The sequence below is a fragment of the Wyeomyia smithii genome, chromosome 2 (genome assembly GCF_029784165.1).
Source record: "Wyeomyia smithii strain HCP4-BCI-WySm-NY-G18 chromosome 2, ASM2978416v1, whole genome shotgun sequence".
In the NCBI taxonomy this organism is placed as follows: domain Eukaryota; kingdom Metazoa; phylum Arthropoda; class Insecta; order Diptera; family Culicidae; genus Wyeomyia; species Wyeomyia smithii.
Window position 1 is genome coordinate 270,905,062 of NC_073695.1, and position 26,063 is coordinate 270,931,124.

General features: G+C 38.4%; 2 protein-coding genes across 12 annotated transcripts in view; one reads left to right on the forward strand and one right to left on the reverse strand.

The window, feature by feature from the left end:
* Positions 1-24,011, forward strand: part of LOC129721164 (protein canopy homolog 4-like) — a 124,647-nt gene extending 100,636 nt beyond the window's left edge. For 4 of the 9 annotated variants that reach the window (XM_055673426.1, XM_055673421.1, XM_055673425.1 and 1 more), the window contains exon 2: positions 23,310-24,011. In XM_055673426.1, coding sequence (XP_055529401.1) covers positions 23,334-23,975 — 642 coding nt within the window. In that variant the 5' untranslated portion in view covers positions 23,310-23,333 and the 3' untranslated portion in view covers positions 23,976-24,011. Of the gene's footprint in view, positions 1-22,304; positions 22,454-22,571; positions 22,903-22,938; positions 22,953-22,998; positions 23,223-23,309 lie in introns of those variants that run through there. The other 5 variants (XM_055673419.1, XM_055673424.1, XM_055673427.1 and 2 more) reach the window with 5 other exon arrangements.
* Positions 1-26,063, reverse strand: part of LOC129721162 (hyaluronidase Tab y 2.0101-like) — a 52,916-nt gene that overhangs the window by 5,816 nt on the left and 21,037 nt on the right. For all 3 annotated transcript variants that reach the window (XM_055673414.1, XM_055673413.1, XM_055673416.1), the window contains exons 3-5: positions 10,037-10,329; positions 9,807-9,946; positions 7,226-7,410 (exon numbers count right to left, since the gene is read on the reverse strand). In XM_055673414.1, coding sequence (XP_055529389.1) covers positions 7,226-7,410; positions 9,807-9,946; positions 10,037-10,329 — 618 coding nt within the window. The remainder of the gene's footprint in view (positions 1-7,225; positions 7,411-9,806; positions 9,947-10,036; positions 10,330-26,063) is intronic.

Genomic DNA, 26,063 nt, shown 5'->3' on the forward strand with positions numbered 1-26,063 from the left:
TGACGTATTTTAAAATCTTCAACAGCCCTTAAAAAGAAGTTCAAACGTGGTTTCATTTTCCCAACTTAAGTCTCAATTATTTTTCTAGAAAGAATTAATTTATGATTAACCATTTTCAGTAGATCTTTTACTATTAGCTTTTGAAACAGGCTCCGGAAGTGTTGATAGTAAAAAAAGGATAGGTGAAGATTTTCATCAATTTTTGGTGAATTGAATTTTACTTGAATAGAATAATTTCTGACAACAATAATTGCACATTCCAATGCTACCAAAGCAGCATTAACTCATTTTGCAAATTCAACTCTTTATTGAAAAATAAAAAAAAAACAGAAGAGTTGTGTGCAAAGCCATGACCGCAAAATTGACGTAGAACTACATAAAACTAGGCTAAGCTTAGGCTGGTATTTGACCTTTTTTGGCCTTTTTTTCCAGGAACCAGCGGTCAACACCTTGAACTTCACCTTGAATGACAATTTGAATCTTTTAAGTGTCATCACATTATATAATTAGTGTTGGATAAAAGTTATTGTTGTTGATTACTCTCAAATGAAACAATACAAGAGATGTAAACAACCTAGTAGTAGAGCTTCGTAGTCGCAAGGTTTTAAAGTCCGCTCGACAAGCGGGTGGTGATAGGTACGAATCTTAGTAGAACCAAGGGTGACATTGCGCATTTCGTTTCGAACAAAACTTAATGATCGCTGGTGGGCGTTATGTTTAGTTTTTCGTATTTGTTTCGATTTTGCGGGTTAGATGACCCGCAGGACAAGTGACAATGACAGCTCTTTTTAAGCTTAAAGCATAACTGGCATTATGTGATCTACTCGAAAATAGCGAAAATCGTTCGAATCGAGCTGCGCAATGCCACCCCAAGCCATTCGTTGGCAAATGGACTTTTAAGTAGGGGTTTATTCTCAGGCTCTTCCACGCAATGCTTCCCTCCAGACTCAATAACCACTGGTGTAAAGCTTCGATTATATCATAGACTAAAGCACGTTATACGCTGTGATGTGATAGCTTGCAGGATGATATGATAAGGTCGATAAGGAAGGAAGCAGGTTACTAAGTAGAGTAAATAATTATATATTTTCAATTCATTGTTTTGTTGTTCTGAGAAGGATAGTAGCACAAAGGAAGCTTTTTATCAAAGGATTCCCGTTGCCACTACTGCTATCCGTAGAGGCTACTATAACTACTTAGTTAAGATCACCCTTGTCGCCACCCACTAGTAAAGTGAATGATTTAAACAAAAGCAATTTGTTGTTTAATTTAATTCGGATACGATGCTGATCGCTAGCACTGCTACTGCAGCTGGCACTGCCGCTGCTGCTGCTGATACTTGCGCTGTAGGTTCTGCTCCCACTTAGTTTGGACCGTCCTAATTGCCATCCACTAGTAAGATAGTTGATTCCAGCAGAGATAGGCTCTAATATACTTGGAAGAGTGCATTCCCGGTTAACTAGATTTCATATTCTGTCGACTGTGTTATGGAAAGCAAACAATAAGCGACCAATCAGAGGTTGAAATCTGTGTTTCTTCAAGGCTTGACAAGTTTCAATATATTGCACTATTCGAATGATCAGATTACATATTCCTGTACTTGGGCGAATGCATAGAATGTTTCCCAATCGATTGTTGCAAAGACGAAGACAATCTTTTGAAAACGAAACGAGTTATTAGTATTTGAAAGTGGACATATTTTTACCCTTTTCCGTTTTAAGCTTTTCATTTTACACCTCTATGTTGCCGAACTTTATGAGAAACGTAGTTCTATGTCAAAATTTTCAATATGAGTTTTATATATTTCCCAATTTCGATTTAAATAGCGGTTAAAATGAATCAAATAGTTCAAAATTTTTAAAATTTATATGAGCAGTTGTCCACGGGGGAGAGTAGGGGGGGGGGTCAAAATCGTTTAAAATCTGTCCACGTGGTATGTGGATGGCCCCCAAGTAGTTCTGACAATATAATTTTCATCTTAATAACTGCTTGATTATTAGTAAAATTTTCTAAAACAACCTTTAATGCCTTAGCGTCTTTGGTGTCGCAGTTAAAAAATGTTTCGGTCAATAAGCGACACTCTCCTATGCGACCATTTTTGTAGCTAACTTTAAGGTCAAAAACAAACGTTAAAAGTTTCTTCTTAACAGTACTAAGCTCGGAAGAAATAGTTACAATAAATGGAACTATTTCCTTTTTTAAAGCACTTTTTTCTTAACTGTTTTATTATCAATAATTGTTTCATCAGCTTCTTGCTCAAGTAGAAATCCAATAAACTTCCACTGCCAACACTAGACTCAGACAAAGATATCACCACAGAACAGATATGCAACTCTTCTTTTTTTTTGCTTCAATTACCACACAAAAAGATGATCTTGAATCTATCAAAATCAAGATAATACAGGACCGCGGAAATACAGTAACAGTTCACAATCAACGTGGAAATAAAAAATGAACCTAAAAATCTATCAACCATTCAAACATTTCTTAGCAAATTTTGCTGGATCGTGCAGGTACACCCCTGACTGTTGAAACCATTTCAACCAGTTAGTAGAATTACCTAAAAATTTTCGTTGAAGTTATAAGTTATATGAATCGGCAAGATATTCGGTTTGCAACTCGGGCAACAATGAAATTCATTAAAAATTATGTACATAAAAAACGTCGCACGTATGCGGGTGGTACTGTACGACTATTATCATGAAGAGAAGATAGAATTCTCTCAACTAAAGAGCAGTGAGAAGTCGCACAGACTTTTTACTTTTTGTTTTTTTATGAGTACAAATAATTCTTCCCCACGGGCAGGTATGAATGGTATAAGTGTAATAAAATTTTGAGTGTAAAAAGCGTACTTTCCACCGCTAGATGTGGATACTTAAAATAAAGAGATTCGGTCTCGTTTTCGGTTCTTCAGTTACATATATATTCTGTGATATCACCCCCTTTGCTCCTTGCAGCGAAGCGTTGTTACTTTTTTCGCTCTGGAGCGAAATAGGGGAACTGCTCCATTATTCATCTCATTAAGCCGATATTCACGAAGAATGCAAGAATTAAACACCAAATTTTCACGAAATCATTAAACAAATAAATCAAATACGCTTACGTGCTCTTATGGAATCGTTTAGCATTGTATATTTAGTAAACTTAGCTTTATCCTGAATTTTGTAGAACAAACCATTTTTCACAACGCTTCCATATCCATCTCAAAACTTGAATCACTGCTTAATTATTCATCACACTGTTAATCATGAATGAATCACATTATCATGAATCAACGTAGCCACAGCCCGTCGTAGTAGGTTACCTAGATATCCGATGTAGTTTTTAACGTGCAAAATTGGAACCCTAGGTAACCATCACAGTGCTGTCAATTTATGTCAATTTAACATTTTCAGTATGATTTTTTCGTATTAACGGAAACTGATTTGGCAACTTTTGATTTCTCAACGCAGTGAAAACAGATGAAAATACATACAGTTGAAATTTAGGAACTGTAGGAATTCATCTCATATATTTCTGCTAATTCAAGCTTGTTTTTGGAAATTTGAAGTGAACATTTCAAAGATTAAAGTATTCTTAGTGTAGTGAGTGATTTTGTTCAGTGATAAAAACAAAAAGCGGCCCGCTAGTGATGAAAAAAACTTTGGTTGGCTGCTGAACGAGTGCCGTTGTAGCCGTATAGAACAATGCGTAGGTGATTGAATTAAATGAGTTTTCGAGTGCAGATGCCCGACTATAATATCAAATTTAGAGATTTTAAGTGAGTTTCCGAGGATTCTACTTTGTGAGAAATCTAGAGTGAACTAAGAAAAATCCATTCCATGGATTAGCAGATTGGTTTAGTTAGAAAACATGCGTTTTTTCCTGTTTTCAAGTGTGTTTTCATGTTGTATGAGATGAATATATGGGCTGAGATGAATAATGGAGCAGATCCTTTATATTTTCTGTCATCTTCGATTCACCTGAAACTTTGCACAGATGTTCTCATGGGCTAAAGATGTCATTTTGTGCTAATGAGTTTGAGCTAATGAGAAAAAGGTTTGTGAAAAAAAGGTGTTGATGACTACATATAGGTTCAGAGTTTGTTTGATCGGCGTGACGTCTTCGGCAAAATTGTAGATAATAATTTTGTATGTCTAAAAAAATATACACCGTGGAATTTTTTTTAACAGCAGAAAAATATAGAAAAGTTAAAATAATTATCTCAAAAAACTTATTGTTAAACTTTTTTTCTATGAAAAACTGCATAAGGTCTGCTAAACATTGATGGTTGTCGTATCATGAAGAAATTGTAAACAAAAAAATTAAATATTGGTTTGTTTGATTGGTATAACGTCTTTGGCAAAGTTGTTGAACAGTAAAGGGTGTCTCGGTGAAAAATTGGTCAAGCAAAAATGTGTGTAAATCGGTAACTTTTTATTGAATCATGTTTTTTTGTCAAGTTCAATTCGTACAGAATAAAGGAAACATATTGACTCCTTCCATCAAGATTCGTACAGCCTTCATGATCACTTTGTTCGCCACAGAACGTCAGTTAGCCTTGTACTAATTTATTTTTTTTATAGGGTAGAGCTCTGGTGTGTTGGGAGGGTTCATGTCCTGGACGTTGTTCGTGGCATACCACTCCATGGCTTTTTTCCGTAATAGCAAGATGACAAAGCCGGCTAAAACAGAATGGAACAACTGTGTTGCGTTTTTTCAGGCACTCCTGTACATAAATTTCCTGGTTGACGGAACAATTCGCGATGAAAATGTTGTTCTTTAAACCACAGGTCTGCCACACGAGATATTTCTTTGCAAACTTCAACTTCTGCCACCTTTTCTCTTCCAGTTGCCGTATCATATTCCTGTCCAGAAAGCTATTTAAAGTATGCCTTGACGGAAGTTTCATCCTTCTGTACAACGCAATTAAACTTCGTCAGCTACAGCTACACAGCTTTCACGATCGTTGTTTGCTCACCTTGTTTTGCTCTTCGTCACGATATGGAGTTTGACTCGTTTTCAGTTCGATTCAGATGTAGACGACACTCCCAGCTTGCTTGTGACATTTCGGAAGGAAAGGTAGGGACTCCGCGTGGAACTGCTGGACACTCTTTTGGTCGTTTTTGCGGCCTTCGAGTTTCGTTTTCCCCTCGATTCTGTCTTCCTGGCAGCCGACAAACGTTTCTCGAAATATATTTATTACATTAGTAACGGTTGATTTGGCCACATTCAACAATTTTGCCAACTTAGTGTTCGAGTAGGAAGGATTTTCGCGATGCGCGAGCAAAATTTTGATGCGTTGCATCTCTTGCTTCACCATTTTCACAACTGAAGAGCAAATGTCAATATGAAAGTTGAGGCATGTTACTATAACTTTGGAATGAGTGGTACTCGGGTTTTTTTTTTTGAAACACGATGAAAATAATACGGCAAATTAAAGTTGATCAATTTTTGACCATTACAGCTTTTAATTTTGTCTGTTCAGAAAAAAATACAACGTGAGACGAAAAAATGTTAAGAAAAATACACAAGTATATTTTATAAATTGAATATCTTGAAAAATTTCATTTTGTATGAATTAGAACTTTTTCCTCGAGAACTACACTCTGTGAGCTAACCAATAACAATGAACTGAGCTTGAAAAAATTAAAATCAAGAAGATCAGAACTTGCCTTGAAGAAAATTTTTTTCTGCAGTGCATTTTTTTTGGAAGAACAAAGCCATTATCTTCAACTTCGCCGAAGACACTATACCAATCAAATAAACCACTCATATGTTAGAAATATTTTCACCCCTCGGTGCAGGAAACAGTTCCGAAGATTGATTTATACAACAACAATATCGCAAGCTAGCCTGGAGGGCTAATAGCAGTCTCGATCAACTAGTTTAGTTGAGAGAATTCGTCATCGCTATTGTTTTTGGCACATTTTGCATGTTGTAGGATAAGTACAAAAATGCATTATGCCCCAGTGCGAAAAGATCCTCGACCTGATCGGGAATCAAACCCGACATCACAACAGAACCACTGGGTTTACAAGAAGGTTGATTTATACCAGCACAAAATCCAAGAAATTAAGTTTTGTATCATGGTCCGACCAGCTTTCTTCTGAGACATCATCGCTTTACTTTGCCTGTTCTTGGTACAACGATGGATTTACCGTAAGGATCATGATCGGAACAATTTTTTAGATGCGAAATTTCTCTACTATTTAATGAAAAATTATATCAAACATTCAGAAAAAAACATTAAATAACTTCTCCTAATGCTGTTCAGAAAGTTTCATTAAGATCGTTGTTGTATTACTATTAGCAAAATACTTTAAAAAATGATCCAGTTTCGAACACAATTTGCTTTTACAATCGAGACATGATTGTAGCAGTGATAACGGAATCAAGTATTTAAGGTTTGCAGTACATTCCACATGTAGAATCAATTTTAGTGCATTGGTGAAATGCGAAGGCCTGTTTTATATCATGATTGGAACAGCATTGAATCATAACCGGAACAGCTTACTTCGGAGACTCCACCGCTTGATTTTGCCTGTGCTTGATAGATCGATGGATTTGGAATTGGATCAAAGTCGGTTGACATCTTACGGAATGACAGGAACAATTTTTTTTAATTTTTCTGTTTTCAGAACTGTAAGTGTTACGAGACCTTACTTGAAATGGAAATAGAAACAAAGAAACAAAATCAGCACTAACTCTCTTGAGAATAAACATGTAAGTCATTTATTTTCTGAGAGTTACTTGCAGTATTATCACATTTGGGCAAACACAATCAAGAAGCATTTCATCAAATATTTCACTAATCGATCAGGAAATGGTGAAAATTTGAAAATTACACCATGTTGCATAATGTTTTTCTGAAAAAAAAACACGGTAATAAATTTAAAATAAAATATATCGTCTAAATAACTCATCATTTCTGTACTTCATGGCCCTTCCGATTATTCATTTCACATTTCTTAGCACAAAAATCAACGGACTAAAAATCCTGCCAAATCTGATAACAACTATCCACCGGATTGCGTAACAGTCGGATGGACTAATTATTAGAATTGAAGCACACTTACACAAAAACCAAACGGCTTCGGTTAGGCAGACAACACCAAATAACCCATTCTTTGGCAGGGTGTACAGAGACACACACATACACACAAAAAATCCTTTTTCATTCCCGCTCCAGTGTACAACCCTATCCCGAACTACTACACTACAGTTTCCGTTTGCAATTTATTACCGGTCATTTTCCCGTTGCACTTCCGGGGAGCAGTCCTCTCGCTGCTGGTTGCTGCCCGCTCCGTTCATGTTGAAACAAAACGGAAAGGCGTAATAGCCCCAAGCCGCTCGGGGTCGTAGCTGCTTCGCCAGCATCAAGGTACGGGCCATGAAGTCCTGGCCTGTTGCTTCGAATCGTCTGGTGGCCTGTGTGGAAAGAAGCGAAACGGTCAGACAGTCAGACAGACAGACATACAGACAGATAGAGAAAAAAGAGCAACTGGAAACGGTTACTGGGTTTCCAGCGGAGCTGACGGTTTGTGGTCTCGTTTAATGGTAAAATTAGATGTTAGTCTACACTTGTGATTGTAATGCACGGGGATGATGGTAGCTGCCCTCGAAAAATGAATTTCTGAAACTGAGTTTAGACGAACAAAAAGATCATTGGAACTCGAACCAAAAGCAGACTTATACACAATGTTTACACTGCCAGCAGCTAAAGTCATTCAGCATTTCGACGTTTGCTCAAAATTATCTACAAATTTGATCTCTGACTGCAAACTACCCATGATGAGCTGGCAGGGTTCACCCGAAAGAAAGTAAATTAATTTCCTGCTGAGAAAGCAATAAAAACAAAATTGGTTCTTGCCTCCTTTGACAGCACAGTACACAGCGCACACACATGCAGGTAGGTAGCTACATTGCGAAAACCCCGGAGGACTCTGTTGATTGGAGAAAATCTCCGGAAAGTTTTTTGGCAGCAGTCCAACGAAAGTGCAAACCATTTGTTGACCAATACCAACACCAGCAGAGCCAGAGCCTTCGGATGGTTCGGGTTTAATTGGCGAAATTGCTTCACCAGTAGATAAGTTTGATTAATGTTTGGCAAATTGACCAGGACTTTCATTAGAGTGAAAGAGAAACAGATAGAGATCCGCACTGCAAGGGGTAAATTTGAAAATGAAATCAGCAGTAAAGCTCGCACCTTATTGATTCCAGCGAAGCAGCTGGGGGGGGCCAGGGGGTAATTGCTTTGCCGTTTGCCGACAGCAAAATGGATCAGAAAATGTGCGTGCGATTTGTTTGAGCAATTTCATTTTGTGAGGACTATCAAAGAGAAGCCACAAAAACAATATTACCCACCCCCATCTCTTCTTACGCCAAAAAAGGTGTTGATGATTTTACGATTGGTTTTATTAGTGGAAAATATATTGGTGAAGTGTTTACTTGAGCAGGTAATATTTCGTAGCTGAGTGAATTTGGGAAGCTGAATGACTTTATTATATTCCGTTCATCTTTTGAATTGATGAATGTTATTAAGGGATACCACGAAAACTCACCTTGGGAATTTGCAACATCTCAGTTTTTTCTAACTTTTTTAAAAATATTTCTGCTCAAATGAATAAGTGTTTGAATTTACTTTAAATATTTTTTTGACGTAGGACTACGTCTAACCGCACTATATCGAGATACATTCTGCGGAAACTAAAACCAAGGTGTAACGTTGGAATGAAAAATTTCAAACGGTAATACCGATGTAACCACATGATGGATTACAATAATCAATATGTCGTTGGATTGATAAAATGATGGACAATTTTGTGATTCCCCAGTTATCATTATCATTTCATTGTTTAACAGTGAAAATTTCACAAAAGTTTCAAGGTCGAATTTGCGAGCACGCCTGGCACAGACTTCATGTGTAGACACTAACTGCCTGCTGTGATATTCTGTATGGCAGTGGCAAAAAAAAATTGACAGAATCACCCCATCCCAATAGGTCAACTAATGCTCGCTTCCATGAGCCTAGACTATTTTGATGTCTTGAAGGTGAAGCTTTTTCGGAAAGTTCGTAACCACCTCCAATATCAGACAGTTTTACGTTCTGCGGTTAGAATGTCATTAAAACTGATGTCTTGAAGGAAAACATGCAACAGTACGGCACCGAGCAATGTATGAATAGAGCGCTGGTCACTCGTCGTCTATCAGTGCAGTAGAACTCGATATTCATTTGTGTGCAGCCAAGCCAAGTGAAGACTACATTGTCGCTGTCGACGCACAGTGGGGCGTGTTTTATTCAAATAATAAAGAAAACTAAGAAATGTGATTAGACATAATCGCTCGTTTTTGGCATATGTGTGCCAAAATCGAACCGTGCCAAAAGTAAAACGAGCTCAAATCAAACAGAGCCTCAAAGGGAAATATAAAACTATTGTAGTCCTACCTCAACTATGCGGTCGTGTCTTGGCTACCACCCTCCTACTATTTTGAATTATTACTTTGGCAAATTTGATAAAATGGTTTGCACTTTTCTCTAACACAGACTTTTTTTTAATATTAAATTTTGATGTTAAATTCTATCGAAAGCTGTCTAAACCACTTAACTACGCAAATAGACCTCATGCTTTAATATGAATGGAATTTATAATGTAAATCTCGTATGTTTACCAAGAGTTTTGAACCCTCACTGTAAAAATTGAAAGTCCTCCGTAATCGAAGTGTAAACAAAACACAATTCTCACAGCAACAATGGTGCTGTAGGTGTAAGGGGATAAACAAAACTTATTTTGAGTTTTTGCCTTGTTTCAATCCTCTGTACTCACCTCCGCCTCCAGCCATTTTTCCGGCCAGTTGGGATGCCTTTCCTTTTCGATCTTTATCGATAGGTCCTTGTAGGGTTGTAACGAGCCGAAGTTTTGCCGGAAAATGGGACGCCACGATTCGAAATCAATGCAGCCCACTCCTGAAAGTTTTGTTGGAAAACAGGGATGGAAACGAGTGAACAACGTCGTTCGCTCCTTGTGTTCAGGTGGGATCACTGCGAATCACTTACCGGAGAAGTTGGCATCTGTTACCAGCTCGCTGACATGGGTTCGGAAAATTTCCAAATGCTCGGTCAGATTGCCCTCCTGGGGGACGCCCCCGTTTCGCTTGTACAGCACCCGGGTGGAACTTTTCTCCAGCAGGGCCGGAAACTTTCCCGGATCGTACAGGATGGAGATGACGTTGCCCCGGAACGAATCGTTGCCGTTTTGATTCACACCGTAGGCTGACCCCACACCGGAGAAGTCCATCTGATATTGGTTGCACATGAAGGTTGGAATGTTCCAGTAGACGTCGAAGGCTCTGTAAAGAGGTCAGTAGTGCGAAATATTTCAGAATTTGGTACGAAATAATGAGCATAAAAGTATTCCAGTTAGTTTATTGCCCCTGGTTGCATTATTTCTGGACGTTTTGCGTTTTCCCAAAGATAAACTTTTTTTCTGTACTATGCTGAATATACTAATAATACCATGTCCTTCGTGTAGGAATAATCCTACATGGCTACAAACTGTGTTGAAACAAATAAATGGCATCCTAATGAGCTTTCCAATGTAGCCGGAAAAGTTTCCTTATCATTGTAATATATAATTAAAATATCTGTTGTACCTTGAACCGTCCGATAAACCGAGCTCGCAGGGAGATTGGGATTTACCACATAACGATTTCAGCACAGAACTGCTCCTTGCTCGAGGTAGCCTTCTACTAATGTGCAGTGCTGAGAAAAGAAAGGCGGATGCGATGGGGAAGTTTTCGACTCGTTTATGCACCGTAAGAGTTGTGCTTTAATTAAATCTATTCATCGCCATCGTCGCTGCCGTCATCGCTTGCGTCGATTTTCGCCCGAAAGGTACTTTGTCTGTGTATCGGATAACTTTTGCCGTTGCATTTAGTGTCGTCTTGTTTCTTGTTACTCCCCAAACCCGCCGTTAGAGTTTGTGCAGCTGCTTTCCGGAGTGAACTGGTGTAATGAACACATCGTCAGTTTTCTGCTGCAGTAGCACAGCTAGGAATCAAATCATGGTCTGAATGAGAGAAGTTTTCCGAAGACTCTTATAATCAATCAGGTGATTAATGATATCTAATAATCAATGGAATGCATTCAGAAGCCAAGCCAATACATACTTTCGCATTCAACATTTTCGTTTCAAGAATCAATAGCTTTGATTTTATCTTGAAGCGTCTGATGAACTTGAAACCTATTCCATTGACTTGTTTCATATGTTAACTGTAGGTTAGAAGATGGCTCACATTCTCATGATGCATCCTGAGTACGATCAAATAAACTAGGAAACTCTGTTTGTCAGTCCTAATCAACACATTCTCACCGAAAAACCACAAGACCAGCCACGTAAAGGATGAGTTTTTTGATGTCATGATGATCTCTTTTTGCTCCCAAACGTATTTTGACATTTTTTTAGATATGAGAATTGCGCACGTTGTATGCGGAGATTTTGGAAATTACTTGGGGTATCGGTTCTATTATCATCAGGTTTTACCTATTATCGTCCGGGGTAAATGAAGTCCTAGAGCGTTACTTTCTTGCATGATGGTTTTTCATAGTGCAGAGCACCTTCCTGCAAAAGATAAGTTCTCTATGACTTCATTAACCCTCGGACGATAATAGGTAAAACCTGACGATGATAGAGCCGATACCCTATATCATTGATCTTGTAACATTATTTCTCCTCGAATGAAAGTGTTGACCGTTGACAAGCCTGATTTTGCATGTAAAGTAAAAACTTCGAAACAATGGTACCTTCATCATAACCTTCAGAGGAATCTTTAGTCAGCGCATACGGCTGAATCATGAAACACGGTGCCTCGCCAGCTATATCAAAGACAGCAGCCCCGTCGTGAGACTAGGTATCGCAGCCCTATATTAAATAATATAAATAATTAAATAATACGAACAATCCAGATATAAATACGGAACGGAATAAGCGGCATGGACCTAGGCGAACGAAAAAGGACAACGATTATTGGAAACTCGGTACTTGGAATGTACGGACTCTACTCGAACCGGCACCCGCAAGTATCCTGGCTAGAGAGCTGCGGAAGGTGAATGTGGAGGTTGCAGCTATGCAAGAGGTGCGGTGGCCGAAATCGGGAGAACGCGAATTCCGGGCAGTAGATCCTATTGCGGACACTTCATTTAAGCACCACATCTACTATAGCGGCGGCGTGAAAGCAGAAAGAGGAGTCGGTTTCGTGCTAATTGGAAAACAAATGAAGCGTGTCATTAGATGGAGGCCGCTCAGTGACCGTATATGCGTGTTGAGAATTAAGGGCAAATTCTTCAACTACAGCCTAATGAATATGTACGCACCGACCAACGAGAAACCCGATGAGGAAAAGAAGGATTTCTATGAGTTCCTGGAAAAGACATACAATGAGTGCGCAGGACACGATATAAAGATTGTGATCGAAGATGCAAATGCACAGGTCGGGCAGGAAGACTTCTTCCGCCCCGTAACTGGTAGGGTAAACTTCCACTCTACCATGAACGACAATAGCCTGAGGCTTGTTAATTTCGCTGCAGCTAGGGGGATGGCTTCCTGTAGCACTTATTTTGCACGCCGGAACATACGTAAGCACACCTTGATGCACCCGAATGGAGAGCTTTGCTCTCAAATTGACCACGCTTTGATTGATGGACGGCACTTTTCAGACATTACAGACGTGAGGTCGTTCAGAGGATCGAACGTTGACTCGGATCACTATCTCGTAGTAGCCAAAATCCACGTCCGGCTGTCCAACGTGTTGAAATCCAAGGCAACGAGGAGGATGCAGTTGAACATCCAGCGGCTATCAACTGAAGGAGTGGCTGCAGAGTACTTGCAGAAGGTTGATGAACGGATTGAGGAAAGAGCTGAAGGGAACCTGAATGAACAGTGGAGACACATCAAAAGTTCGATCAGCACTACAGCGCGAGAAGTATTGGGTACAACTGCGGCAGTTGCGTCCAATGAGTTGTTTAACGCTGAGTGCCAGCGAGTGACGGAGGAGAAGAACCGCGCCAGGGGTCACATATTGGTTACGGCTGTGACTCGTCAGAGCATGGGTAAATATCAAGATGCTAGAGCCGCTGAAAAAAGACCCCATCGCCGGAAGAAACAACAGCATTGGGAGTGTATTCTTGCGGAGGCGTAAGGTTGCTTCTCCAGGCACGATGCGAGGAGCTTCTACAAGAAGGTCAACGGAATCAGGAATCGAAACGTGTCAGCCCCTGTCATGTGCAACGATAGGGAGGGGAACCTGATGACCGATAAAACAGAGGTGGCCAGGCATTGGAAGGAACACTTCAGTGTGCTGTTGAACGGTGAGGGAAACGGTGGAGTCGAAAGGAGCAGGATGACTATTGAGAATGATGGTCAAGCTGTGGATCCACCATCCATGGACGAGGTGAAGAAAGCAGTGAAAAAGCTGAGAAACTGCAAGGCAGCCGGAAAGGACGGCATTCCCGCCGAACTCTTCAAAGTCGGGAGCGAATAGCTGTATCGTGCCATCCATCGGATCATGCTGAGAGTCTGATGAAGAATTGCCCTCGGACTGGTTGGAGGGTCTCATATGCCCGATCTACAAAAAAGGTCATCGCCTGGACTGTAGCAATTATCGGGGCATAACTCTTCTCAATACCGTGTACAAAAGTCTCTCCCGCATCCTGTTCCACAGACTGAGGCCGTTGCAGGAGACCTTTGTTGGCGAGTACCAATGCGGTTTCCGAGGGGGACGCTCCACGACGGACCAAATGTTTACCTTGCTACAAATCCTCGATAAATTTCGAGAATTCAACTTGCAGTCGCACCATCTGTTCATAGATTTCAGGGCAGCGTACGATTCAGTTAAGAGAAATGAGTTATGGCAGATTATGCTCGAACATGGCTTCCCAACAAAGCTGATTAGGCTGATACGTGCCACCCTTGAAGGTTCTACATCAAACGTCAGGATAGCCGGTGAGATATCGGATTCTTTCGTGACGTTAGATGGTTTGAAGCAGGGTGACGAGCTGTCGAACTTATTGTTCAACATCGCATTGGAAGGTGCTATACGGAGGGCTGGGGTGCACAGAAGCGGCACCATCATTACGAAGTCGCACATGCTTCTCGGTTTTGCGGACGATATCGACATCATTGATATCAACCGTAGAGCTGTGGAAGAGGCCTTCGGACCTTTCAGGAGGGAAGCTGCGGGATTAGGGCTTGTCATAAACTCTGCCATAACGAAATACATGGTGGCTGGCAGAGTGCGTGGTAGTCTGTCGGTTGGTGCTGCGGTGGTGCTAGATGGGGAAACTCTATAAAACACTGATTCTTCCGGTGGCTCTCTACGGCCATGAATCATTGACGCTGAAAGAGGCTGATCGGCGAGCTCTTGGTGTTTTTGAGCGTAGGATTTTGCGTTCAATTCTCGGCGGCAAACTAGGAAATGGTGTTTGGCGCAGACGTTTGAACCATGAAGTGTACCAGGCATGCAAATCGGCGGATATAGTCAAGCGGATAAAGCACGGCAGGCTTCAGTGGGCTGGGCATGTAGCAAGAATTCCGGATGAGCGTCAAGCGAAGGCTATATTTAGCAGGAATCCCGATAGAGGTCGTCGACTTCGGGGTAGACCCCGCACTCGTTGGATGTGTGCTGTCGACGAGGATGCACGCGAAGTACGAGTTAGGGGCGATTGAAAGATAGCAGCCCAAGACCGAGGGACATGGCGACGTATTTTGGATTCGGCACTGGATTGTAATCGGTCTGTCGCCTTAAAAGTAAAGTAAGTACAAATAGCGGCTGAGGACACAACTGCTATCTTAATGTTTAATGAATTGAAACATTTTTATTATTATCGTTTCATTATATTCTTCTATAAATTTGCTGTGATTTTTTCTCCAAGTGCAAATATTACACTGAGATAATATATTACGAGGAATACAGCTTAAAAATTTATGTTGAATCGCATACGAAGAATTGCCTTCATCGGTTATGATAGCAAATTCCATAATATTCCATGTAAATTTAATAATATTGCACATAATTTTCAATCGAAATCATGGTTAACGTCAGAAGTAACTGAAATTTAAATGAGAAAATAATGTACATACGTGACGTGTAATATTCAGATTTTTTCACTGTGCATGAATTGGACTAAACAACGAGCTTCTTGGTTACAAGATTATAGGTCCACTTTGACAAGTGCGTAGTCGTTAGGTTCGAATCTCGACTAACCATTTGACTTACGCATGTTTGTTCTCAGCACCACGTGTTTGGTGCTGTATTGTATTAAAAATCATCAAAAACAGAATTAATTCTATTCCGTCGAAAGCTTCATTTCTCTGAACTTCCAATAATAACGTTTGAAAGAGGAATGGTGTGATCCTATAATAGTTCGATCAAGTGAAACACTTATAGATGAACAAAAAAAAAAGTGAAACACTTAGCTTTTGACAAAATTAAAAACAAAATTTTACGAAAACCGTAACAACAATTACAATAATTAGCTCATTTTGCTGACTTTCTTCAAGTTTAAGAAGTTTTATTTATAAGTTGAAAACAAATAACTTGACAAATCAGTTTTTTTTCAAAAATCTTCTAATAGTATCGAAATGTATTTATTAATGAAGAAACAAACAATGAAAGTCTCTAAAAAATCTCAGTAAATTAACAAATGGTTGGTAAGCCATTTGTTTTTTTATTTATTTGTTTATTTACAACTTTCTAGAATACAACTTGCAGACACATCATCTGTTTATTGACTTCAAAGCGGCGTACGGTTGAGTGATACGCAACGAGTTGTGGCAAATTATGGTTTCCCAATTTGAATATGGTTTTCCAACAAAACTGGTTGAGTTGACTCGTGTGACTCTTAACGGTTTCACATCCAGCGCCAAGACAGTGGGCGAAGTTTCGGACGTATTCTGAAGTTGGATGGTCTAGAGTAGAGGTTCCCAGACGTTTTGCTCAGAGGCTAAAATATTTGGCGGAGCACCTACATTTATGAATCTATGAGGAAAAATTTCGTGCTGTCTTTTCGTTTACGTAGATGTGGTATAAGTATCAGTAACTAATATCTACTCTTTGATAATTTTCGGTTTTGTTTTGGAAGTATTTATCAATAGAAACGACTCATTTGATTGAACAAGTAAGCTATCTTTATAGACATCTAACTGTTCCTCTTCTCATAGCAAGAGCAAGACCATGAGATTATTTCAACATTAGAATATGTGCGGGAGGCTGCAAACATATGCTCAAAAGGCATCATCGTCAAGGCAATTGAGCAATCCCACAAAAAAACGGGCAACCAATATAATCGACCATTTTTTACTTGGCTGAAACTTTGCATAGACGTTTCTATAGGCAAAAATGCCATTTTGTGCTATTGGTTGAATTTTTTGGAACACGACTCATTTTCGAGAAGCTATTGAAAAATGCTATTTTGGGAAGATATTGATTATCACAAATATTTTTCCAACAGATATATGGGGAATCAAAATTATTAATACAGTTAAAACGGTTTTAATGATTGGCATAGTGTTTTCGGCAAAGTTGTAGATATCAATTTTGTACTTCCAGAAAAAAAATATGTCCCTCGAAAAAAAATAAAAATTTTTTTTTTTTCAAAACATCATGACTTTTTTCCTTGTTTTCTCCATGATCGGACCTATTGCATTGTTTAGGTAATCTTTTATAGTTTTGATTTAAAAAAAGATTTCAAATATGAACCTTTTTTTATAACAATTTTTTGATTTTTCTTTCGATTTTTTTTTCAAAAAATAAATAATTGGATTCTAGAATGTATGTTTTTCTCGGAGAGACGAAGTTATTATCTACAACTTCGTTGAAGACGTCACTCCGGTCAAACAAACCGTTTTGGCCCTGCAAATATTTGTAATCATCAATACCTTCCCAAAATAGCATTTTTCAATAGCTACTCAAAAATGAACTCAACTAATAGAACAAAATGGCATATTTTGCCTAAAGAAACGTTAATGCAAAGTTTCAGCCAAATCAAAAATAACAATTTAAAAAAAATATTGAAACTGGGACACTTTTTGTGGAACTGCTCAATTGTTAAGTAAACAAAAATGTGATTATGAAGGAGGTTTTTGCGTGGCTTTTTATTATTTCTTGGAACTTCTTATGTGTAGTTTGGTTGGTTGAACTGCATTCCTGACGTTCTTTCTAATGTACAGGGTGCGGCAGGAAAAAATGCGAAACTATTTAAACTTTAATATAGGGGTTATTTTGTGTAACTGACGACTAACTTTTGTCTACAGTTTATTTGGTTTCGTTTACTTTCAAGTGATGCTTCATAACATCTGAGTTATTTCATTGCAAATTGAAGTTAGTTGCTCACGTTCCATAAGGAAGCTTGTCAAGGAAGTCAATATTTCTGTAATATCGATGCGAAAATCATCATAACAGACTTCACGCTTTATGGAGAGCTAGATCGAAACACTACTCAATTACGGCGCGGATAAAGGAGCTAGGAGTGACTCTTCCGAAGATTGCTTTTCTTGGGAAAAATAATAATCCTGGTATGCGACGAAAAATTTTCCAGCAACGATGCTGTATCCTAGAACCGAACAGACCGGTTCACGGAAGAAATTTGTGGATATTCTGGAAAAAGTAATATTTAGAATTCAGATCAAACATCCGGCGGGTTCCATGATTTTTGGCTTGGTGGTGTCTAACAGTTTGGAAATGCCACATGTATTCATTGAAGTTAGTCCCAAAATCAAAACCGTAGTGTATATCGTTATTTTAAAGACCCAAGTGCTTCTCTGGTTGACAACCATCTTCCCTGATGATGAATACATTGTTCTACAATAGGATGGAGTGCCATATCACTGGTGGAAAAAATATAGTTCTGGTTGAATGATTTGTAGCCAGGGAGGTCTAAACTGTAACCCGTTGGATTGTTCGATTTGGGCGTACTTTGTAGTACAGGTTTGCAAAACATCTAATCCTAGTGTGGAAACATTGAAGTCTGTCATAACGCGCAGATGGTTGTCCATACCGGAGGACTACCTACGTTCGAAAGGCATGCCCTGCTAAAATGAAGGAAACATAGAATACATTTGTTTGAAAGAACCTAATACAGAAAAACTAAACCCAAAAATTTTGATACTATTGCTTACAGTAGATGAAAATGGGATTTGAAGAAGTATCATACATTTTCGCCTTTTTCCCTGCCGCACCCGCACCCTGTAGGTATCGAAATCGGCAGGTTTTGGAATAGAAGTTTAAACCTACATGAATTTCAACTGAATGATTTCTAGCATTTCTCGCATTACTTCCAGTTGTTTACGATGAATCTCTTTTGCGGTCAAAGTAGGTTTAATTAACCTATTGTAGACCCCTTTCCTTTATTAACTAATAGTGGACATCCCGTCAGATTAACTTCATTTCTTTTAAAATAAATCTGAATGTTTGTGGTGCAGACTGGCTGGACAAGATGTTTCCCGATGGAAGTTTTTTTGAAAATCGCATTAATTGAGGTAATCTGGTCGGCGGTCCACTATAGATAAATTTACCCTAATTTCTTTCAGAAAGTGTTGCAGTAAGCGGTTGGCTCGAAGACTTTTTTTTAACATTTCCTACCGTTTTTTTGACTGTTAGCCGCATCCAAGGCTGAACTCATCAAAAAGGTGTTCTCGAATTGCGCGTAAAATTAAAAGAACCATCTCTGGTTACGCCAACGAGTGATTTTGGCTGCCACAAATATGCTGATGCCGATGAATTGAATTTCATAATCCAAGGAGAAATAGTATTCGTACAAATTGCAGGATTTTATCAGGGTCCCAGACAATGTTGTTAACCATCCTATTGAATTTGCTAAAATTGACCTCACAATTTGCGGTTTTAGTTAGGATCGGAAATTATAAAGCAATGCCTTGGTGCTACGTTCCGACTCGGAACTAGACCTTTTGTCTAGTTTACAGGACAATTGTGGGGTTAGCGCTACGATCCCACTGACACTAACTGACACTAATAGTCTTCTCACGAGCCGCGACTCGGCAGTGAAACATATTTATATATATATACCTCATCAAAATATATATATACCTCATCAAAATAAACGGGCTTGAACTTCCTGCGGTTAATATATTATTTTTCATATGTTTTAATTTTATATACAACTATACTACTGCTATTCGCATAATAGTCCTACGTAAAATTTTATGTTTTCTTTTTTTTTGCAGGAATGGGTTCTTCTTAGTATGCTCTTCAAAACAGTCATTAAAAAAGAGCTAGTGGGAATCAAACCTTACTATTTTGATAGCTATTCTTGAAAAGCATGGCAAAATGGACCAATTTCCGCACAAAAAAACATGAAAAAACCCACATTTAAAAAGGACTGTTACGCGAAAAGCGGCAGTATATTGGTGCGTGTACTCGTTAAAGACCACCCAACACTGCGAAACCAAACAAAAATTGCTGGGAGAAGAATCAAGAATCCATAATAATTAATAATTAAGTTCACCACTGGACCCACTCTTAGCAATATAATCATCATCTTTACTCATTCCCGATGCCTGCCATTCAATGGTATTATCACTAACAGCAGTAGTAGTGACAGCACTGGCAGCAGTCACATTTCGTTAGACTATGCTGTAGACGGCGAGTAATTGCGAGCGTCTTTTCAATCAGCCAGTCAGTCACTGATGGTCGCGATCGTGTTGTTATTCTGTTCCATAAACTTGGTATTTGGGTTGCAATTCAAATTTTGTCAAAATCAAAACTTAGACCAGAGACTTATTTCGAAAAGGAATTAATATATTGCGGCATTGCACTGTAATTAAACAATTGTTCAGTGTCAATCGAAGATAGGAATTGAGTAAGACGTGGCAATCGTGACGGAACCGTAGCGAATTTTCCCCCGATAAGGGTGAGTTCCTTTAGTTTATGGAGTAAGGATGCATAGACTGCTATTGTACTGGTTGTTCACATTTTAGTTGGTTAGATTGGGCAACGATTTCATTACTTTCATAGAAGAAACAACATAAATGAGTGTGTTTTTAAAGTATTGTATCAAGGTTTCAGTGACTAAAAAATTAATAAATGTAGCGATATTTGTAATGATGGATTTCCCACGAAAATACGGAGATTGGAAATGAGAATTTTGTTTCAATTAGATCTCGCTATTCTTTGATGAATTATAGCAAAAAAGATCATTTCTCCATACTTATTGGGGAGAATGGTTAGAGAAGTTTTGATAATTAATTGACCAATTAAATTAGCAATTTCGGTTGAAAAAATGACATCGTTTATAACAGTCGCTTAAACTTATTCATAGCCATGCGCAGGGTTATCATCCGGGATCGGTTTCAACCAAATTACTATTTCCAAACCTAAAACTGCATTATTGATGTATAAATTTAGATAAAATACTGTTCGGTCTGATTACTGTTACTCCTGTCTCTTTGAGGTCAGTCAGTTACTGCTGATCATGATTGAGTTGTTATTCTATCAACTCAGGTTGCAGAATATTATGTGGAAAATATCAAAAAAAACTGAGATCAGCAAATTAAATCAAAAAAGAATTACCACATTGTAGTAATTAGATCTATTACGTGGCAATCGGGGACTGGGTAAACGTGGCAAATTCACTACGGAACCATAGCGAATTTGCTATGATAACGTTGAGTTCTTCAGTTTATTCAGTAACGTTGCATAGAGACAAACATGGATGTTTTACACAACGGTTTCATCATTTTGTGTTTTTTGTGTATAATTCATCATTATTTTGTGTTTTTAGTGTATAATTACCTAAAAATTTGAATAAATTTTTTTAGCGATACCTGAATTTATGGATTTCTCATGGTTGGAAGGCAATTGAAGATTAGGATTTCTTACTAATCGGATCGCGTCATTCTTACAAGGATTGTATTTTTTATAATTGTTAGTATTTTCACATAAACCGCTATAAGACCAGTGAAACAGAAAATTATCCTTCCACTTTTTGGAAAAGGGGTTACGTCACTTGACAACAGCTTGCTTGTCGTATCCATAGCTTGAAGAAGCTGAGTATAACGTGGCGATCGTGACGGAACCGTAGCTAATTTCTCACGATAACGTTCTTTTAGTTGTTATAAGCAACGATGGTTGTTTCCAGAAGTAAGAACATATTTCTAGTTTTCAGACACGCATGGGTGTGCTTTTGTTGTTTAAATGGAAATATGTGTACAAGTCTTGTTGACCTAAAATTTAATAAAGTTTACTAACGATGTTCATGGTGATGGTCACGCCGTGAATGTGATTCAAAATTAGGTTAATTTCCTTTCGGATCTTGTTATTCTTCGAGGGAATGTATCTCACTATTCATGTTCAATTGGCATACATTTCACACAAATCGCTTTGGGGCTAGTAAAAATGAAAAATAATCTCTACTCTAGTGGAAAATACGTTAACATCAGGTTTAACAGCAGTTTACTTGTCGCAGTTTGAAAGCTATCATAAATTTCTGGCCAGATTTCATAATTTATGCATTGAAAATTATATATGAAGAATGTCTGTAACATTTTTGCTATGATTTTTATTGTAGTGGTCAACACAGGTTTTACCCTCTAGAGCTCAAACCGGAAAAAATGAAAGATGATAGCTGTATAGCCGTTCCTGTGAATTTTGATGGTCCTCCTTTAACTAAAAAATAATAAAAAAAAGCAAAAAATAAAAAGAAAATAAAAAAAAATAAAAAAAGTTAATAAAAAACAAAAATAAATAAAAACTATGAGCGCATTCAAATTTCCCACCCTTTATCACCAGAAACTTAATCGTGGGCCCACCTTCGCTTTATAATCGAGCCGCTTTTTTCTACAAAGTTGTTACATATGATGATGCGATTATTTTCTTGTTATCTCAAATTATGGTGACCTAAGGTTGTGATGAAATCAAAAATCTAACTTTCGTGTTTTTATAGAAAAAAAAAACTGTTTTAAAATGCTTTAACCCAGTTAAAAAAGAGGTGGGAGACGGCCAACAGAATTCACAGGAACGGTTAGAAGCCTATTACCTAACTTTCATTTTTTTCCAGTTTATTAATTTTCTTCATGTTGCTTAATTATTTCAAAGGTCTCAAAAGCATAACCAAAATTACCAAGAGATTCAAACTTCTACAATTCATCTTCTACACACGGCTACGATCTGTTTTTCCAAACACATCCGTGCAAAATGTATCAGAATAGGCATCATCGTACGCAACACTGTGTATGTGAACAGTGCTAATTGTTATGTTGATGTTGAATAAACAAAATTTGACGTTTAATAGATTAGTTCACTAGTCACTCGTGAACAGGAATGAGCAACCACGTGTTTAATCAGTGAAGCTCTGTTGACGGCAGTGATAATAGAGAGAACGTAGAAGCGAAATCATTGAGAGCATTCAAATTTTGATGTTTTTTTGAGCGAATGTAAATAAACTAAGGTTTTTTGGAAGATAGTGAGTAGATTAAAGTCGAAAATGGATATTTGATTGGTTTGAACTCCACAAAGGTCATTTGTGTTTGATTAAAATCTCCGGAAAACATCAATTTTGGAATACTTTAATTTGAAAAAAGTTGAATAAATTATACTACTCTTATTGTATCGTTGCTAAAAACTCTCAGAGAAATACATGATTGGTTCAAGCTCAGTACATAATTAGCATCGGTTATTCAACATGACCGTTTCGTGAAGAACACTAAGGGATACATTACTGCAAGACGAGATAAATCTCAAGTGCGCTACAGTTTACCCTATTTTACCACTAATAGTCGTACTTCAGTTGCGTGAGTGGCGGCTCTTCACCACACAACAACACACAGCCAATGGCGGCAACACAATGTCGCAAAGTGAGCTGAACTGAGAATGTTTTTGTGCATATGTTTGAGAGCTTTATCGTACGCGATAGTAAGTAACGTTTGCCTAATCAAGCCCGGGAGAATTAGACGTTTAGACGAGTACGGAACCAGAACGTGCGGAGTGTCTTGATATAAGACTTAATTAGAATGAAACTGAATCACGTGCAGATTTCCTTGAACCGAAAATGTCAAATGCGAAAGTTTTTCTTGAATTAATTGTGTTACTAACTTATGCTTCCCTGCTGCGGATATGCAGCTTGTGGTGGATGGTGATAACGCTCACGTTGGAATTGTATATTTATAGGGTTCATTACGCAAACGGGTGCAACAAACATATGCAATTTTGGTGCGGTGGGACGTCAAGTTGAAGTTAAGTTGGCATTCTGAGTTTTCTCTGACAATGAAATAACGAAAATGTGCATTATTTTGTTTTAAAATTATTATTCTTCTTTTCAGGTCATTGAATCTTAGTGATACACCATGATATTTCTTATACTAACCCTACTGTTAGTGACGTCAGCCCATTGCGGTCCGGAAGAAAACGAAGGTGTCAGGTATGCAAGTAACTGTGAGGCTTGTAAGATTCTCGCTACCGAATTGGAAGCACGACTCTCGGAAACCGGTCGATCTCATGATGTGATACAGACTGGCTACTCACTGGATGATGAGAAATCGAAGAAACGCACCGAGTACCGCCGCAGTGAACTGCGACTTTTGGAGTCGATGGAAAATGTTTGCGACCGCATTCTGGAGTACAACATCCACAAAGAGCGAAAGGATAGTACGAGATTTGCGAAAGGCATGTCACAGACCTTTCAAACCTTGCATGCTTTGGTAGATAAAGGGGTTAAGGTGGATCTTGGCATTCCTCACGAGCTGTGGGACAAACCATCGGCCGAGATTACCCGAATGAAAACGCAATGCGAAACGATGGTCGAAAGATATGAAGGTGTAATTGAAAAGTGGTATTTCCACGAGCAGAATCAGATTCCGCTAATAAAATATCTGTGCGAAAACGAAGTGTTAAAAGGTCGGAATAGCGAATGTCTTTATGAAACTTTTAAAGACCCGAAAATAGACAACGAAGCCAAAAATAAACCAATGAGAACTGAGGAGTTATAAAAAATAAAATAATAAAACCAACTTTTCGATTCAAAATTGGTGTCAATTACTAAGTTTTGGTCTCTGAGTTGAATTTCGAAATGTTCAACGATTTATTTATTTTTATTCATCCTGATTCCGAAAATACCAATAAGGTATGATATTATTATTATGGGAGGTTTGAACATTTTTCACAGTTTTATACAGCAACCCAGTAACTGAACGTGGCCATCTTGGATTTATAAATAGCATCCCTGGTCTATGGATACCAACTTTCTGTCTTCAGACATGATCGAGAGCTCCTCTATAAAGAGTTGCTCCACTTCCGTTTTTGAGTTTTGCACTGAAATTCGATAACCAATTAACAATAAATAAATAATTTCAGAACTCCTCCTCTAGTAAAATGTATATTGATTGGGTTTTTGGTCCACAAGCTAGAGTTGTTCAGATTCAAATAGGGTGAAAAAAATATATTTATAAAATGCTAGAAATGCTGGGTACCAGAGAAACTTGAAAGGACTTTATTTTGTAAAACTCAACACCTCCTGCTGAGTTTAAGTGTTAAAGAAAAATGGTCTTCCCTCCAGCTCAGAACACATGTCAAAATATGTTCGGTTCCAAGGTGAAAAACATTACGAAATTGATACGAAGATTGCTGTACGATAGCACTCAAGAGTACAAGTATCGCATAAAGAAAAATGTTTCGAGTCTGCGTTACATATTTTTTCCAGCTCGTCTTGTTTGTCACCAAGTAGGAAAACATAGTCAGCACTTGGAAAGTCATTTTTTTATCGCCACCCCGCGTCAGGTTGAAAACAGTACAGCTAAAGCTCTATCGAGAGTGTTCCCACGAAGAGCTCGCCGAGAATACTGAACAGGACTGAATGTCAGATGAAAATGCATAAGCCATCAATTCTTCTCAACAGCGTCTGTTTTCCCTTTCAATATTTCAATTGATTTTATGTACTCAACTGTGCGCGAAAAACACATGCAGCACGTGAAAAATGGTACACAGCATGGAAACTGCTGCCAAAACAAGTTCAGCGCTAACTAAATTATTCATTCTGGCGCTGGCAAAATGCAGATGAATATTACAGCCGTGTTTTCATTCATAATCAAATTACATCCGAAGCGGGTAAACTCTGCTCTGCTGCAACCACTCTGGAGTGCAGTTGGAAGACCATCATCACTTAATTGGGATTCTAGTCCACATACATGTGCCGAACATTGGCACAATAAATTTTCATCCTGCAACGGATGAATATCGAGTACGTATAGATGAGGTCTGAAGCCGGGTTCATTGTTTCGATATGAACGCTCGAATACAAACGCTGCTCCATCAGTAATGCTTCTGTACTCAAATTGATTAGAACAATTACTTGCAGTTTTCTGTGTACAGAGACTGACTGTGGCAGTGGATCAATATCTTCTATTTGTTGTGGGCTAGCTTTCACCCCAATAATACCGAAATCAAACTCGACTAAACCCGATACTCACAACTTCCCTATCAGTGCGCCTGCCGATCAATCATTTCTGGTGCGAAGCAGTAACAACTTGGTTCCTGGCAGTTTATCAAATAGGGCACTTACAGGGATTTGCATCGGTTTCATCATCATCGGCAGTCGTACCTAATGGAGCAATTTCCAGTAGAATCTAATCGTAAAAAGGGTAAATTTGTGCGGAATGTAGGCCAACTGGAAGAACGCCGGCTGTCGGTTCTCAGGCTTACAGGGAAAATCGAAAGCGAAACATTTGGATCGGACTCATGGTGCATTTCACAAGCCTATCATTAGCCTATCATTATCATAGGGTATTGGCTGGTGGAGGGATTTTCTTTCTGTGGTTTATAGCAACTCAAGAAACTTTTTTCATTCAAATGAATTTCAAATTTTTTAACCAAATCAATAGATGCATACAAATGATTTCTCTGCGATACTATTTCTTTTACGCGGAGCAAATAATCTTTATCGCATACTTTACCGGTAGATTATATATAAAAAAAAACAGTTCGCTCATTTCACCATGATGACAGATTTCTTATATCAACTGTTACTGTTGCCCCTAGTCATTAACAAAACGCGTCAACTTACATAACTGCTCACCGGGTTC